General features: G+C 34.0%; 1 protein-coding gene across 1 annotated transcript; it reads right to left on the bottom strand.

The window, feature by feature from the left end:
- Positions 1-8902: 8902 nt before the first annotated feature.
- Positions 8903-15127, bottom strand: LOC114759380 (hyoscyamine 6-dioxygenase-like). The gene is made up of 4 exons (XM_028948547.1): positions 14909-15127; positions 14410-14660; positions 13555-13873; positions 8903-9148 (listed from the first exon to the last, which is right to left on the bottom strand). The coding sequence occupies exons 1-4, from the start codon at positions 15125-15127 to the stop codon at positions 8903-8905; spliced, it is 1035 nt and encodes a 344-aa protein (XP_028804380.1).
- Positions 15128-19487: the final 4360 nt, after the last annotated feature.

The raw sequence follows: 19487 nt of genomic DNA, 5'->3' as shown, positions 1-19487 counted from the left end.
TTTTATTTTCTAATGGATTTACATCTTTTATTAATGGAAATTTTTGTATGTAGTGAGTAGTAGCACTGGTTTTTTGCTCTTTAAGAAATCCAGAGGAGTATGAATGACATCTGAGCATTGTTCTAAGTACCTTGAAGGAGTAACAGTTGTTTGCTAAGCTCAGTAAATATGAGTTTTGGTTGAATGAAATGAAATTTTTAAGTCACATAATCTTATGAGAAGGAGTAGCCATCAATCCTAGTAAAATAAAAACCATATTGCAAAGGGAACAGCCCAAGACAGTTACAGAGATTAGAAGTTTTTTGGGATTGGTAGGCTGTTAACAGAGGTTTATTCAAGACTTTTCTCGTGTTGCCCAACCACTGACCAGATTTACCAGAAAGAACCAACCATTCATATGAGATGAGAACTGTGAGGCTAGTTTCCAGGAGCTAAAAAAGAGGCTGACTTCAACTCTCATGTTGATTACCCCAGATCTTACACAAACTTATGTCATGTATACTCATGCTAGTAAGCAAGGATTGATATTTGTGTTGATACAACAAGGTGGAGTAGTCGCCTATGCCTCACGGTAGCTTAAGTCGCATGAAGAGAATTATCCCATGCATGGTCTGGAACTGGCAGCGACAATATATGCCTTAAAGTTATGAAGGCATTACTTATACAGGGTAACTATCAAACTATACTATGATCGCAAGAGTCTCAAATACCTCCAGGATCAGAAAGAGCTAAACATGAGATAAAGGAGATAGATGGAACTATTAAAAGATTATGATTACTAGATTAAGTACCATCCAGGTAAAGCCAATATTATAGCCGATGTGCTACATAGAAAGGTAGTACAGGAGACATCACTGATGATTAAAGAACATGAGCTACTAGAGGATGTAAGAGCTTGGGGTCCCTATCTACCGAATGCAGTTGATGACAGAAGAAGCCAGAACACTACAGGTAGGTACTTTATAATAGAACAGGTCGAAGAAGCATAGAGACAAGATCAGTTAGTGAAAAGCTATGAGAAAGGATGTTAAGAGGAGAAACGAGGGATCTCGAGATATTATCAAAAGGAGTGTTAAATTTTAAGGAAAAAATGCATGTCCTTTTTGTTAATGATCTCATAGAGAAGGTTCTGGATGAGGCATACAAAAGCAAGTATACAATTCATTCAGGAATGACCAAAATGTATCATGATCTAAGGACAATGTTTTGGTGGCTTGAGATGAAGAAGGACATTACGGAGTATGTATCCAAATACCTCACGTGCCAAAAGACCAAATTTAAGCACCAAAAACCTTTGGGATCTCTGTAACCGCTAGATATCCCTGAATGGAAATGGGACAGCATTTCCATGGACTTTATTATAAGATTATCTCACACTTTATCAGGATACAATGCCATTTATGTAATATTACACTGGTTAACAAAGTCAGCCCATTTCCTTGCAATGAAAGTCAAGTATCCTCCAGAAAAGCTAGCGAGGCTATATATGAAAGAAATTATTAGATTACATGGGGTGTCAGAGAATATTGTGTCAAACAGAGATGCTCGTTTTATCTCTCAGTTTTAAAAAGCCATGCAGGAGGCAATGGGTACTACCTTAAGATTTATCACTCATAAACAGATGGGCAAACAGAGCAAATGATCCATACACTAAAAGATTTGTTGCCAGCATGCGTCTTGGATTTTAAAGGAAACTAGGATGAGTACCTGCCATTAGTAGAGTTTGCATATAACAACAGTTACTATTACAATATCTAGATGGCTCCCTATGAAGCTCTGTATGGGAGAAAGTGTAGGCCTCTATTATGTTGGACAGAAAGGAAAGTTTATGGTCTGAAAATAGTGGATCAATCCTCAGAACAGATCAAAATAATTAGATAAAAGTTACTCACGGCACAAAGTAGATAGAAAAGCTATGCAGATATGAGAAGAAAGCCGTTAGAGTTTAAGATGGGGATCATGTATTCCTCAAAGACTACTGGAGTAGGTCAATCCCTAAAGGCACAAAAGTTAACTCCGAAGTATATCAGACCGTTTTAGATCCTTTCAAAATTCAAACCTATAGCTTACCAATTGGCTTCCATGTTTTCCAATTAAAGAAGTACCAACTAGATCTTACATGTGTTATCGAATATGATAACATTGAGTTGAAGGATAATATGTCATTTGAGGTATGACTGGAATGGATCATAGACGAAAAGATTAAACAAATTATGGAATAAAATGATTCTACTAGTCAAGGTGATCTGGAAGGCAACATGGGAAATAGAAGATGAAATGAGAAGCAAATATCTAGAGCTTTTCTTATAAAGGTGTGTTTTAAATTTTGAGGATGAAATTTATTTTTAGGGGGGAAGAAATGTCATATCTTGTTAATTACAACATAAAAAATGAGAAAATTATGATTGACTGAGCCAAATAGTGTAGTAGAAACATAAACAGAACAACTTTGGAAGTAAAACCCCGACAAAGACCAGACTATCATTTTGAAAAGTTCTAGTCAAGGAAAGGCAAAATTAGAAATTATGCCCAAAATTCCTAAAACTTCCCAAAATTTATGAAAAATAGACTAAAATGTCTAAGACAGTTTTTGAGGCTTGAAAGATGAAAACAACATTAAAATAATTTATTTTAAATTTTTTTGTAATTTCAGGGAATTTTGGCTAATTAAGAAAAATTGGACAAAATGAATTATTTAAAATATGTAGAAGCCTCAATAATTTATGGAAAAACGTGAAAAATTATTTGAGAGGTTATTATAAATTTTAAAATTATTCCTGGCCTCTGAAGATGCAGAAGTTAGCTTTAAATTATTTAAGAGGAGTTATATTAGTAAAAGGCCGATTTTAAAAAAAATTAAATTGAAGGAGTTATAGGTCAAAATTAAATTTTAAAAAAATAGAAAAATCTCTCCTCATCAAAAGGAAGTTATTGGCACAAAGCAATACATTTTTACAAGGACAAGATTTAATAGGATCTAAGACCAATTTAACCGATATTGTGAGATTATGTTGTGTAAGAATCACAAGCTTAGTGGGACAAAAATTTTTCTCCATTTTTCTACATGAAATGGAACCAAAAATGAAAGGGAGGACATGAATGGAATAATACATTTTGTTAAGGGTTAAGTTTGAAAGAATGTAATTATTTAATAAAAAATTACTATTTTTTCTACATGTGTAATTGGTGGCACATGAGGTGTCCCTTGAGGTGGCATTGCAATTGAATGAAGAGGACACCTAAGTAGGTTAATATAGCAAAATCACAAGGGGAGTAAAGCAAGATCAAGACAAGTATGCATGGTAAAGATAAATGGTAGATTTTAAGGATTACCATAAGGTAAATTTGAGCTAGTCTATAAATACCCTACCCCCTCTTTCATGGCCAAAATTTCAGCAACATTCAAGAGCAAAGGGAGGAAAGAAATTTGACCAAGTGAGGGAGAAGAAGAAGAAGAAAGAGAAGATCAAGAAAGCCTAGGTGAAATCAAGTGTTAAATCAAGCTAAGAGCATGGATTTCCTTCTAGTTTATGATGCTTTATGGATTGATGGTTTTAAACATGATTTTGACGGAAGTTAAAGGTTAGAAACCCTAGGGTTTGGTGCTTTCCAATTTGATGCAAGATGAGATATGAATGGTTTAAAGCTTATATATGGATTAGGAGATAGAAATGGTTGGAAAATGGTGTTTAGACCTTGTTTTTGGAAGAATTCGAACTTGTGAAACCTAGGGTTACATTTTGGCCAAACCTGGTTTCTTGATATAGGGTTTGATTTTTACTAATTTGATGCTTTCAATGAGATTAGAAGGTGAAATTAGGTAGGGATATACGAAGAACATGTGTTTAGAAGCATTAAAATTGAAAATAGAATTTTTGAATTCCAAGACATACCTCTAGGCCAAAGTTAGAAATGGAGGAAGGAGTTTGATTTTCATAAATCTAAGTTCATATATGAATTCTACATGAAAAATCATATAGGAAAATCATCTGGAAGTTAAGTTAAAAAAGATAATACTAAAACCCTAAAGTAAAAGTTAAAAGGTTAGGGTTTTAGGTTAAAGTGTTGATGAAATTGTTAAGTTTATGAGAATGCCCTCTTGAATGCTTTATAGAAAATTGGCATTTGGAAGAGGAGAACTCTAAAAGCAAGGAAGGGAAGTAAAGGTTAAAGCTTGAAAGAAGTAGCAAGAACCTATAACTTAATGTTAACTTGTTTTGTGTGTTGTTTGCTACTTATGTTGTGCCACGAGGTGGTTGAGTTAGGTGTGTTATGATGTATAAAACTCCTTGCATCTGATACTTTGGGAATATGCATAGTTGAGTTGTGAAATAGAGTAGTATGATGGCATGCTCCCTTTCCATGGCATGATGATTAGATGATATGCAAGAGATGTGCATAATGAATATAATGATGCATGAAACGTACATTGATATATTTTGCATAAATTGTAAATGACTATATATGAATGACCTAATGGCTCTAAAGTGATGCAAACTATAGCTAAGTGATGCTTATATGCCATTCTGTTTGGGCTATGATTATATGATTCTGAGAAAAGCAAGAATCCCCAAGAAATGGCATAATAAGGGAATAAAAATGACTTGTTAAGGGTCTAATTTGGTCACCATGTGAATCTGGGCAAGTGGTGGACTTTGATCACGAATTTTGGAAAGATAGCATATCTCATTTTAACCTTTAAAATAAGTAGTAATTTGTAAAATTGGAGTTTCTTACCAAAAAAAAAATTATGTCTATCCAAAGTTAGGCATAAATTCTAAAAAATTGAAAAATGACCAAATGAACAGTACCACTTTGACTTAAAACTAGAACATAATGGTAAGGTAATGAGACCAATGAGTATTTTTTCTACCCAGAAAATTAATAAAACTTCAAATAAAACTTGGAACCACTACGTTTTGATTTTTTTGTAATTAGTTATGATTTTTTGAATTTGACCAAATTTCTAAAGGTTGCTATGAATAGTAACCTAGGAACAAAATTTTTAAAAGTTTGATTTTCTAATCTTGTGGTCAAATTCCATTTGATGCGCTATTAGGTACAAAGTTAAGGTGTTACAAAATGTACTCAATCATAGAATCATTAACACCATATAATATACCTACTCTTGCTGTTACCCCTAGCTTAAGTTTACCTTCATGACTTGAGTCCAACAACAAATGAGATATTGCTCTTCTTTATTCATTTGTTAGGAAACCACATTTTCTAGAACTTGGTTTAGAGTCAAAAAAAATCTGCACACAGCACAAATTTTGAAAAAAAAAAAAAAAACAAAGTCATGATAAAGTGCTTGAATGCAACAAATGAATTTAATAACATGAGAAATCAAACATGAACCATCAACTTTCAAAAAATGAAAAAAGAATAGAGACAATAATAGATAAAACTAATGGCATTATTTAGTTATTTGCAAGAATAACTATTAATAGCAGTATCATGAATAACATCCAACACCTACTTTTCTATAAACTTGATCGATTCCTTGTTACTCATAACAAAGCTACACTTTATGATGATTTTCAATTTCTTTTTAATAGTCAAACACATGGTATCTAGGTCAAAGCATGAAATTTAATTTGTAAAATAAAGTCAGAAAAAAGAAGTCGTCCAAATGAAGTGGAACAGTCTGATTTTCAATATCGGTATCTTCTTCATATGAGACCTCTTCATCTTCTTCACAATGGGGGTATTGTTATGCCAAGTACGACCCTTCTTCATATTCTAGGTCATATCTTATAGGCAAAAAGAAGCAAATTCATAGAGTATTATGTCAGAAAAGCAGAGTAATGTATCAATAAAATAAAAAAAATAGAGCAATGTGTTCAGAAGACAAAAAAGCTGATCATAATAAAACTGACGGGATGAAGTGTATGGCTCATCTTCATCATCGATGCATGGAGGTTGGTTTAAATCTAATGTAATAATGCCATTAACGGCATCATTTGAGAAAACATGGACCGTATTTTCTCCACTATTGTTGTTTTCTACGTTCTGACTCTAAGCAAGTAACATCAATGTTTAAGTCTATATCAATAGGCATGCGCATTTATTGTTGATGGCCACCTGAAACGTGTCTTCTCTCTTCCCTGCACATGTGAGTTAAATGAGAAAAGTTGTCTTGTTTTTTCAATAGGCAATGGAAGAGAAGTTTCAGTTCAAATGCCCGCCTTTTTTTGCACCTGCAATTTTGGAGCCTTTATTTCCCTTCACGTATTTTAATGGTTTATTCTCTCTCATTAATCATTTTCTCTCTTTTCATTTTTCCCATACTGTATTCTCTCTCAGCCTTAATTACTCATTTTAATGGCCACCTTTATTTGTCCTCTTATTAAATAAGGGCATGATTAGGAAAAAAAAGTTCAATTTTTACATATTTATTATTTTCAACTAATTTTAACTATATTCTTAAACCGCATAATTTGGTTATTGAGCTATTATAAAAAGGATAAGAGGGAGTATTTTATTAGTGACCAAAAAATAAGATGGTTGGAGAAAACAATCATCATCTATTGGAATTAAATACGTGATGGTTACAAGAGTAACTGTCATGTATTGTTTAGCGCGATCTGCTTTATGATAGGTGAACATTTTTCATTTAACTATCACCTATCTAGCGATATATATTTGAAAATCTGTAGTAGTATGAAGTGGACTAGGATGGTCAGTGCACTCAATTACTTAGAACATTTATTCATTGTATTAAAATACATTTACTTTGTCCATTCATTTCTATTATGAGAAAATTCGTAAACAAGTAGTCAACTAGTTGACTAGATAAACAAACTTCTACACTCATTGATTAATTTGTTATTTGCACTTGATTACTATGATTAAGTATAGGCTCCATGTGGAGAATTAACTTGGGTTAGTGTCATTGTATTGTATTTAGCTTAGTTTTATTTAGAAGCCCCTACCACATGGCTTGTCATTTTTCTACGTTGGATTCTGCCAAGTAATCAAACTCATTTCTATCATGTTATTCCATATCATTTCAAGGTCCTTTAATTAGTTATTTGGGCCATTATTGCTTATTTTATGATGATTTTGAATTAAAGACTATTAAATTAAAATAACCCTAAAAAGGGTAAAATTGCCATTTTTTGTGAGTACTTTTATTTAATTGATTTTTGCACTATATGGTATTACATCACCTTAATTTGTTTTACAGGTCACTTGGGAAAAATTGGAATTAAAAACTGAAAACAACAAATGATTGAGATCAAACTTAATGATAATTAAGGACCAAAGTTAGTCTTGCTGAAGGAGTAGTATTAATGACAAAACAGTTCCCCAATTTTGAAAATGACAATTCAGGACTAAATTCAAAAAAATCTGCGTTTTGGCTAGTTAGGGAAGCAGATTCTTCATATAATCCCACATAGTTCAGCCTCCACACTTCACCACACGTTGCCTATTGACTTCTCTCCATTCTCCACTCACCATTCACCTTCGTTCATCATCTTCTTTCATCTCCAATGTAACTTCCATTTTCACCATTACTTCCATCATTTTCAATATCTCCATTGGGTGGCTTCCTGCTTGCACTCATTTTGATCAAGCATTACACCATCGTCTAGTTCTTTTAGCATATGAAACTATCATATGGAGTTAACACAAGCAAAGAGTCATTGTTGTAAATGTGATTCTTGAAACTTGGCACTGCAGACTCATTTCTCTCTTATTTTGACTTGGATTGATTTTGCCTAGCAGAAGTACAAAAGCTTAACTATGGGGGACTTGATAGAGCTCATTATTTCTATATATTTTCTTTTTTAGTCCTAGGCTTTTAGCATCTTTAATTGATTAATTGGGCTTAATTTGGGATGAATGTGTATAATTGGTAGCGAAATCATTTTTATGACTTATGTGCTTACTTGTGACTTTATCAAATAATTTGACTCCTTGGACTGGCCTTGGCGCTATTTTAATTGCTTTTATAGGTGAGTTTGGAAGGAGAAGCTTTTACAAGGGAATTCTATGCCATGGAATTGTGATTCCTTTTCCCTTCATTAAAGGAAAGAGATTTCTACTTCAGAGGGAAAGCTACTTCATGGATGATTTTACCCTTTACTATTCAGGGACTAGGGATTGCGTCTTAGTCAATCATTGATCACTCCACATCTCATATCTCCCCTATTGCGGTTAGTGTGCTTGGTTAGTGACTAATCAAAATAGAGATTGATATAATGTTTGTTCAGTACAAGTTAGGTATTCGCAAACGAAATTCATGTCCTAAGTATAACCTTTGGTATTTGGTGGTGTTAGGGTGTTGGTAGCATTCACATAGAGGATCTCTAAGGGCTTATTGACCTAATAAAGACAATAACTCAACTAACAGGCGCAAGGGAGACTAGTGGAGTCATCCACCAAGGAACACGCGGTCATCATTGTATACATACTCTCATTAATCACTCATTTTCATTAATGAAACTCAATTGTGTTGGGTAATAGTCTCATGTTGCCGATTAACCATTGCTTTACTTGTGCTCCATTGTCTAAGTAATTACTGAGTGGAATTAGCATTTGTCCCCTAGGAGGAATACGACTTAAGTTGTCCCTATGGTATAGGGTTAGTCTAGCATTTTATTCGGGGTGTATGAGCGATAGTGCACATCAAGTAGTCAACTGCTCACAACATACAATAACATTACATTACATGAAACCTTATTAGGACTAACATGACATATAGTAGTACATGTTAACCGAATTTTAAATATTATAGATATCTTTTTTTTTCTCAAACAGCTATGTATATAGAATTAAAGTGCAAGTGAAATTAAAATAGTCCTAAGGGATTAGTGATTAGTTTTAAGGACTAAAAAAAATACTCCTCCGATTCTAAATATAAGGAACCCTTTTGTAGTTCAAATAGGTTTTATATTTATGAGCGGAGAAGTAGTAAATCTGCCTCAATGGGGGAACCCTTTGTGAAGAAATTTCTACGAAACTCAGAATATGAAATGGGTTTGTACAAGGGAGGAGAGCTTGAAGTGATCATAGAAATGTGAGGTTCCATGACGCATTCATTTTTTGGGTTTATGAAATATGCCACTGTTGTCCTCGCTGTGTTCGCGTTCGTCACCGCTCTGTGTTCAGCGCCAATCAGCCTTCCATTACTAATCATCTGAATTAGTCACATATATAACAAATTATTCAATTTAATTCATCATAATAAATAAAACTTACTATATATATACATATATATATTTCAATGCCCAAAAAAATTATTAAGGCTTTTTAGTTTGGAAACAATTCTAGCTGCCTCCCACATTAGTACTATAAGAGACAGACAACAGTTTCAAAGACAGAAAAAAAAAGAGCAGTTTTTATTATTATAAAATTGTTTTATAGAATTTAGAGAGAAAATGCAGAACGTTAACTGAGCGGGGAAAAAAGGCCTTTCACATGAGATCCCAAAGCTGTGGCTAAATGTGTCTTTTTTTTTTTTTTGCCCCCGTTCAAAGTAAGCCATGGTTTTCTGTTTTCCATATGTTGTTTTTATTAAATCTATTTCTAATATGGTAATTAGTACGGATATGTGTATTTTACCAAAAACATGTATGAAATGAGTTGCACCTACGGGTGATAGTTCATCAACAAAAAATTAACTTCTGGTTAAAAAAAATCAAGAAAAAATTAATTAATTAAAAAAATAGATTTTATATATCAATGCATTAGTAGTATGATTCAAAGTCACATCAAGCTGATAGGCATCAATAATTGTTTTTGGAAATCTTATGCTTCACGCAAGGTTTTATCTGTAAACAAATGAATGTTTGTGATGGTAAATATGCTGAATGACGTGTCACGGTATATAAAATTAAAATTAGGGGGAATTACAATCAAGTCTCATGAAAGAGAAATAATTACTAAAAAGTCCCAATAGCAATCTCAACAGCCTATAATGACAAGTTCTATAATGAAAATGACAACCTCTTGGACTAGTTTTTCAATTGTTTTCCTTACTTGAGACCTCATTGTAATTCTCCCTTGAAATTATGAAATCGATTGAACTAGTCAAAGGTTAATAAATATTTACGATTAAGAATTTACAAAAATATAAATATTTACGATTAAGAATTCACAAAAATAATTTTACTTAATTTATAAATAATTGAATTTGTCATGTACAATTAAAATTGGAGTGTGACTATATATTAATAAACTATGAATTAATGTCTCTATCAATCAATTTCATGATCATGAGTTTTTAAATTATTATTTAAACTTTAAGCATCAAGATTAGCATGAAATATAAAAGAATATAAGCTGCCACATACTACCTATAGTCCTTAATATAATATCTCGTTTGACTTTTATTTTGATCCTAAATATAAGACCCCAATCCATTTTGTCTCTCATATTTATCTTTTTTTTTCAAGATGGTCCTTTTAATAATGATAATTCTAACCAATACACTTAATTAACGAGGATATTTTAGGAAAGATAATACATATTTATTCCAAATAACTAACTTAACTTATTTCCTTAATCTCCTTAAATTAGTCAACTAGCTCTTATAATTAGGACCAGAGGCAGTATTTCAGAAGCTTTTAAAGTGCAATATTGGGTAGTTTGTACTGATCACCCTAATTATTTCATTATCTTAAACATAAACCTAGCTGATGAAAAATTTATTGGGAAAATTTCATTTCAAGGACCGCTGAAAGCAATTAATTTCCAAGAGCCCCCAAAACAATCTGAAAAGCCACTGCAGGACCATGGGGGCAAATTGAAATTAACTTCAAAACCAAAAAGACAGTGTTGCTCCTCAAACTATTACTCTAAAATTTGAAGTCTTCTCTCTCTCTCTCTCTCTCAACTCCTGATATTTGAAGCCTCTCTCGCTCAGTCTCTAAAAAATCTAGTTCATGCATTGAAGGAGATCATTCACTTCGCCATCGCTATTGTTGTGGTAAGGAGAGACTTTGCCATCGTCATTGCTCTGCTGAGGAGAGCCTTCGTCGTTGACCCTACTCCAGCAACAAGAGCCTCCATCATTGCCCCTGCAAGTGTTGGACGAGAGCCTTTTGTATAGATATGAAGCTAGTTAAACTAGAAAAACTTGCAGGAACGCGAACTCTACATGACTTTATTGCTGAATATAGTTTGTTTTTGTTTTAATATATAGCTATTTTTGTGTATATATGAACCTCAATATGTATTTTTGGAATGGTTCGTGAAGTGGCTATGACAACCCGTGAGTTGAAATCTATTTTATATAATGCTATGAATAGATGGAGAATTTCATGATGGTACTTGGAGGTAAACTGCCCCAAGTACTGAACTGAAACTAGCTAGCAACTATATAAATGTATAAACAAATTAATTGACTTGCAAATGTATGTATTTTTATTGTTAATGTATATATCCTTATTGCAAAGTTCCTAATTTTACTTGTAAACAGTCACTCCCGGACTTGTGAATTGATGTGTCCAACTTTTTGAATGAAATAAATCTACTTGTAAAAGGATGTATTTCTATTATTAACGAGTGTATCCGTGTTGTAAATTTTCTAATTTCACTTGTGAACCCTCACTCCCAGACCTGTGATAAACTTTTTCAATTGAGCCAGCTCACTTGCAAATGGATGTGTTATTCTTATTAATATACATATCCTATTTGCAAATTTCCTAATTTCAATTACAAATGATCCCTCCCAGACTTGTGAATAATTATGTTCAACTTCTTGAATTTGACTAGCTCACTTATAAATGGGCAAATTCTTGCTGCTAATATACTTATCCTTCTTGCAAATTGCCTGGGGAGCACTAATCACAATATCCCTTGTGTGATACTCATTTTCTATTGCTCATGAATTCATTCATTATTTTGAGTTTTCATTGATGCACTTATGTCAATCTATTGACGGTACTTATTGTTATGTCACAGGAATAATACACTTCACTAAAGTCTGAGTTGTGGTGGCTCGTTACTCATAAAAGAAATACGCAATCAGCTGCTATTGCGAAACTACTTCAACAGATAAAGACAACAAAAAACAAACCAATGACATAGCAATTATTATATTTTTATTTCAAATGTAATTTAAGCTATTTTAGAATGTGTTAAAATTTGTGTATGGAGAATTTGCACAATTTCCGTTTTAGGGAATATACTATGAGTAGGTTACATGTCAATTAATTACAATTTGTTGTCTTTCCCCACTAACTTGCGAGTATGTGATGTACTATTGACAACTCGAATTAGAAAATTTGCAATAAGGATACGTTGATTAACACTTTGATGTCATGGGTATTTGGCTGTCATATTGGCAATTAGAATTAGGAAATTTGCAATAAAGATACATTGATTCAGAAGAAAAACTCGTCCATTTACAAATGGACTAATATAACTAAAAAAGTCATACATGATTATTCACAAATTTGAGGAGCACTAATCACAAGTGGAATTAGGCAATTTGCAATACGAATATGCATGTTAACAACAATAACCCGTCTATTTGCAAGTGATCTAGTTGAATTCTAGAAGTTGGACACGATAATTCATGTCTGGGAGGGACTATTTGCAACTAGAGTCAGGTAATTTGCAAGAAGGATAAATATATTAACAGCAAGAATTTGCCCATTTATAAGTTAGCTAGTCAAATTCAAGAAGTTGAACATAATTATTCACAAGTCTATGAGGGATCATTTGCAATTGAAATTAGGAAATTTGCAGATAGGATATGTATATTAATAAGAATAACACATCCATTTGCAAGTAAGCTGGTTCAATTGAAAAAGTTTATCACAAGTCTGGGAGTGAGGGTTCACAAGTGAAATTAGGAAGTTTGCAACACGGATACACTCGTTAACAATAGAAATATGTCCTTTTACAAGTAGATTTATTTCATTTAAAAAGTTGAATACATCAATTCACAAGTCTGGGAGCGACTGTTCACAAGTAGAATTAGGAACTTTGCAATAAGGATACATACATTAACAATAAAACTACGCCAATTGCAAGTCGATTAATTTGTTCATACATTTATATAGTTGCTAGTTAGTTTCAGTTCAGTACTTAGGGCAGTTTACCTCCAAGTACCATCATGAAATTCTCCATCTATTCATAGCACTATACAAAATAGATTTCAACTCACTGGTTGTCATAGCCACTTCACGAACGATTACAAAAATACATATTGAGATTCATATGGTCCTACAGTGGCTTTTCATGTTGTTTTGGGGGCTCTTAGAAATTAATTGCCTTCAACAGTCCTTGAATGAAATTTTCCCAAATTTATTTTGATCTTAAATATAGGATTGCAATCTTTTTATTTCTATTTAATATTTTTATTACTCTTTTTGCCTCCCACATTTAGCAAATGACACATTTTTATACAATAGTGAATAATAATTAATTTTTCCAATTATTAATCAACTAGGTCGTATATTTAAGTTTGAATGAGTATGTTATATGAGTATAATAACTATTACTAACGACCGGTATATTTTGAAAGCATGATTAAAGATGCCTATATAGACACACCCCAAAGAAAGAGAAGCATGTATATGTATTACTCTATAGCTGCAAGAGAAGGCCTATGTTGACCACAGAGGCATTGGGAATTGGGTCAACACCAATCCATTGGCCATCTTTGAGCACTTGAAGTGCATTAATTCCTCTTGGTTGGAGAAGAATTGTAATAAGAGTTGGATCTTTGTGTTTCCCTGATCCCAACGTTAAATTTGGCTGTGGACATGGCGGATAGTGATTAGATACAATTACAGGATTTCCACTCAGTTCTCCGCAGAAATAATCTTCCTTCATTCCTAACCCTTCAGCAAGCATCTTCAAAATCCTTACTCCCAATTTTCTCAGTTCTTTTGTGTATTCCCCAACAATTTCTCTAACAAGAAACTAAAAAAACAAATAAGCAATCCATTGTTAGACCAACGTTATACTCCTCTGGTCCTATTTATAAGGCAGAGAGAGAAGACATTTTTTAGTCCTATTTATAGGGTATTGAGAGAAATTTTTCATATGAATGTGCAATTTTATCTTTCACTTATTATTGTGTTGACTTAGTTTATATGAGGTATAATGTATATTAAATAGGGATAAAGTTGAAAAGTTGCTGAATTTTAAATGAAAGTTAATGAAGTTTAAGGTTTTTTTTGGTCTGTGTAAAACATGTTAGAAGTGACTTATAAATATGACCAGATGAGTATGTATGTAGTAATTCTAATTTGCATATATCGTACTACTTATACAGAGAAGACAAAAATAATTGTGGAGTCAATTTCTTCCTTCATTCTATGATGGACTAATCAATGATAAAGAGTATTAATGATTTAAGGAATTTATTACTGTCAAATTTTGAAGATTCAAGAGACAAATTTTACTTAAAAAAACATCACGCAAACGAAGATCTGTGAACTTTACCTGTATCTTACTAGTTTCTGGGGCCAAAATTCCATGTATTCTCCAGAAGGAGGACAAGGGTGTCTCATCGTATCTCTCCAATATTGATAAGCATCTTTTTTGTAGACCTCAGAGCTTGTGTACAGCTTACAGATTCCATTTGGACTTTTTGAACTTTCAGCCATCTTTTCTTTCGGAGGCATACCATGGAATTCTTTGAAAATGTTCAGCGTATCCTCCGTTAATTCCTCAGAAACTCCATGGTTGATCACCTACTTCGCAGTATTCTTTATAAATATTATTATGTATACATATATATATTTCTGACACAAAATCAAAGCGTGCACTTAGTATTCATTACTTCAAGGAATTCAAATTTAAAACAACACCTACCTGCACGAGCCTTACAATTCTTAGAAATCATAAAAAATCTAACGGCGTTGTCAAAGAAACAAATGAAGTTAGCTGATAAAAGAATGAAAATATATATAGAAAATGGAAAATCTGAATCAAATTGAACCTGGAAGAAACCATATTCTTGGAATGCTTTCATAATGAGCGATAAGGTATCATGAGGAGGATGATCACATCGTCCAAGATCAATGACAGGGATTGACTTGCTTGAAGCCACAAGGAGCTCGCCGGGCCGGCTTTCGGGTGGATGAACGTGAGATGGTGGCACTGATGAATGCATATTATACCAGCTGGCCACTAACATCTCCTCCATTTTCATCTCCATGCTTTAGTTTAGCTCATTTACAAGAGAGAATAATAGTTCAGTAGAACATGTCTTCCTTAACAAAAGCATATATTTATAGAGTGTGAGGTAGAGAGACTTCGCCATTCAAGCATAACAATAGACTAACGGCCCGTTTGGTTCAAAGAAAAAGGATAGGAATGGAAATGGAATGAAATGATACAATACTATAAAATAGAATGAAATATTGATCACGAAAAAGGATATTCCTTATTACTGATTAGGTTTCAGGTGGATGTATTGCTTCCAATAAAGTAAGGAACGGAAGGCTTCCATAAACAATCATATTTCAGGATAAAATGTTATGTCTAAACGTGCAAGATATATAAATGCAATCAGGGTTTTAGTAGGAATCCAAACAAACAGACCGTATGTTTAGTCTTATAGATAGATAGATACACACATATATAGCTTTCACATTATTAAATATTTATTGTGGGTTTCATGTATGTTAGAAACAATCTCACCCAAGAGGGGGGTGAATTGGGTGAGTTACAAAAATTTAAAACTAAAAGCGTGCAAGTATTGAATAAAAACAGAGAGTCAGAGTAAGGAGAATTTTAACCACAGAGAGGAGACACAAGATTTATACTGGTTCGGTCTAATCCACGTGACCTACTTCCAGTCCCCAGAACACCTCTGAGTATTTCACTATCTTCCAAGATCGACAGGGCTCTTGGTGCCTCGGTACAGTAATTGAATCGCTCAATCACTCCCCCTTACTCCCGTAAGGATACAACCCCTCTCAAGAGTCCACACTCTTGAGTGTCTCTCAAGTTTTTAATAAGAGTAGTGAATGGCTCTCTTACAGAGTGAATTCAATGATAAACACTGATGCTCAGTAGTAAAGTGAAAAACAGAGTATTGAATGTGTAACTAAATAATCGCAGGTGGTAGTTCAGGTATTCAATTCCTTCATTAATGCCTCTTCGCGCCTTTTATAGTTGATATCGTTAAATAGCCGTTAGACGGAAGGGCTTCTAGCCGTTGTGACTTCGTTTGCGTGTTTCACTGGTTTTAACAACTCCGCCATTAATGCGTCTGAGTTTCTGACACTGTAGGTCGCAGTCTACGTAATCCCGTTGAAGAGCCGTTGCACTCGTTTTCATTAATCTGCATATTTCAAACTTAGAACAAGTGAGAGTTTTGTGGTGAGTGCTTTAATCTTGAATACAGAAAGAAAGCTAATCTATCATTCAAGGATTTGTGCCGAAATCATTTATCAGTAAGAAGAACAAAATGTCATTCTGGTTTAGTTTGATCGAAAAAGTGATCGATTACTTGATGATAGATCAAGTTATCGATAACCAGAATGAAGACTTTTCGAAGTAGATCACTAAAATTATCGATCAAGTGTTGGATCATTGACTTTAAGAATTATCATAGAAAGAGGAAATTATTGCATGATCGAATAAGTGATCGATCACATAATTGATCAAACAGATTATCGATAATTTAAATGTTATTGAAATGAAGCTTCAGTCATTGATGATCGAACATCTTATCGATAAATATATAATGCATAATGTTATCGATAAACCATGGGTATGTATATATTCAATGAAGAACACAGGCTATCTGAAAAGATCGAACATTTAATCGAACAATGAATATTCGAACAAATGATCGAATAAATTATGAAGAGAAGATTAATCCTTTAAGGCAAGGAAACTGGTTATCGATCACCTTTTGTGAAAACATGATTTTCATGGAATTGGATGATCGATCATATTATCGAAAAACCAGTGATCGATAACTTGATCGAACATTCGTTCACCATAACTTAATGCGAATATGTCAATTCTTAGACTCTTTATCGATCACGTTATGTGAAAACTTTTGTTGAGCAAATAAGTTAAAGTTATCGATAATGTTATCGATAATTTAGCTTTAGCAAAATTGAGTAAGAGTAGATAAGGACATTGATTATCGATCATGTGATCGATAATTTTGTGATCAATAAAGTTATCGATCTATCAGTGAATTTGATCACCTGCATTCAGAGAGTTAGAGCATAAAGTTCGAGCACGTAATCGATAAATAGATGATCGAAAATATGATCGATAAACTTGTAACAGAACTAATGTGCAGAACAAGTAGAGAGTGTTACCTTTTATCGAAGTCGTTATTGATGACTGATTTATCGATAACTTGATCGATAAATACACTTCAGATTTGGGTCTCTTATCAGTAACTCGATTGTTTACCTGATATTATCGATCAGCTTATCGATAATTTCCCAAAGTCTTATGTGATATTTACGCTAGCGATTACCGATCACTTTATCGATAATTTATTCATCGAATAGTTCTTCGATCAAAAAGACTACTATAGACCCGATTTATACTTGATCATTTATCTGAAACCTTAGCGATAACTGATTGCTCGATCAGTTGATCGATCAAAATACTTAACCCTGAAATTCTGACTTGTTATCATCAAAACTATAATCCTAACATTCTCCCCCTTTTTGATGATGACAAAACACAGGTTATGAATCATTTATCAGAGAGAACATCAACCAGTTTCATATTCTCAAAAAGCATGAAAAAGGGCAGATAAATATTAAGAACACATTATCGATAAAAACACTATCCAGATACATAAAGGAGATAACAAAAGGATAATATAAAGTCATGACATAGAACCAAAGCCATATAAAGTCAGATAACAAAAAGCAACTCATAAAGCCATATAAACTACGAAGTATCATCAGTTTTCTTCTCCCCCTTTTTGTCAGCATCAGAAGGGGTAGGAACCGAGGGAATGGTTAGGGAAATAGGGAGAGGAGGAAGAGGAAAAAGTGGAGAAATAGATGGAAAATGGAGGGAGTGAACAGGTTGGGGTACAGTGATAAGAGCAAGAGTCGTAGGGACAGAAGTAGAAGTAGATGGAACAGAAGGAGAAGTGGTGGAAATAGGAGAAGTGGGTAAAGGAGAAGAAGGAGGTGCAGGCTCAGGGTGCGGTGGAGAGGGAGGATGGAAGAGCAGATCCTCATAGCTGAAGCTTGTGCTAGGTGGAGTGAAGTGCTGGCAGAGAGAGGTAACTAAGCCTTTAAGTTCTTGGAGTTCCTTGTCCACAGAATTAAACCTCTCGGTGACTTCTCTTTCCAAAACCACCATAGCTTGTTGGTGAAGATCCAGAATCTTAGAGATGCCATCAAACTTCCGGTCAGAAACTTCCCCATAATCTCTGGCAGTGGAGTAGACTCTGGTCTCAAAAGCCCGAAGCTCAGCCTGAAACATTTCCCTGAGTGATCTCTCCATAAAAGATGGACCAGGGGTATGAGATGGGGCAGCAGTGGATTCAGCTTCATCCTGGGTCCGAGATGTACTAGCAGCAGGTTGCTTTCCCTTATCCTTCTGAGATACTTTCTGTGATGGTGTAAAGGGAACAGAAATCCTCATTTTGTGGAGTTGAGTGAGGCCAAAACCAGGAACCTTAGTCTTGATTTCCCCAGGCTCAAAAGGAGCAATGTTATGTGCCTGAAGGAAATAGGTGGCCAACTGAGGATAGGGGATTGGGGTTGATCTGGACTTATTAAGAACAAAGTCCTTCATCTCAGAGTAAATAAGATCCCCAATATTAATCTTTTCCCCACTAATAATCCGGGCTAGTAGAAGATAATCATCCTGAGTGAGATGTGAGAAGCTACCGGATTTGTTTACCATACACCTAGAATAGATGTAATGAATGATCCTATAGAAGTCACACATCTGCTTAGGTGGGAAATTCAGCTCACCGGGATAATCACTGTTCTGCATTAAGATTCTATAGGCCTTTACTTCATTCATGTCACCACCTCGCACAAAATCTTGAGTCCCTAGCAGCTCATTTATTTTGGCACTGGTTATTTTAAAAGCTCTTCCTCTCAGTGTAACTTTCAGACAATTTTCTATGAGATTGTCTTTATCATCATATTTTTCTACTGATTCCATATTACAGTAGAATCTTTTAACCACTTCGGGACAGTATTCACCACCAATAATTAACCAATTCGAATAATGCTGCAGTGGGTCACTTAAATCAAGCTCAATCTGTTTATTTTTCTTCAGACCCTCTAAATCAACAGATACCACAGGACAGAATTTTCTATTGGCAAAATCGGCCTTATACCTTGCTATATTAACTTCATTATCGAGATTGCCAGATAATAACTCAGAAAATTCAGTGGGTATACCTACAGAAGGGATTTCCCGAGCGACTCCTTCACTTGCCCTCTGTTTCTTCTTTCTCGGTTGCTTGGGGACAGAGATATTCAAGGCTGATTCCACGGCTTTCTGAACTGAGACCCCATCATCCGACTCGGTCTCCGATTCCTCAGTCACAATCGGTAGCTTTG

The sequence above is a fragment of the Neltuma alba genome, unplaced genomic scaffold (genome assembly GCF_004799145.2).
Source record: "Neltuma alba isolate B1F8T4 unplaced genomic scaffold, ASM479914v2 tig00001590_pilon, whole genome shotgun sequence".
Lineage (NCBI taxonomy): Eukaryota > Viridiplantae > Streptophyta > Magnoliopsida > Fabales > Fabaceae > Neltuma > Neltuma alba.
The sequence above is the reverse complement of the archived record's forward strand: the minus strand, read 5'-3'. Positions and strand labels throughout refer to the sequence as shown.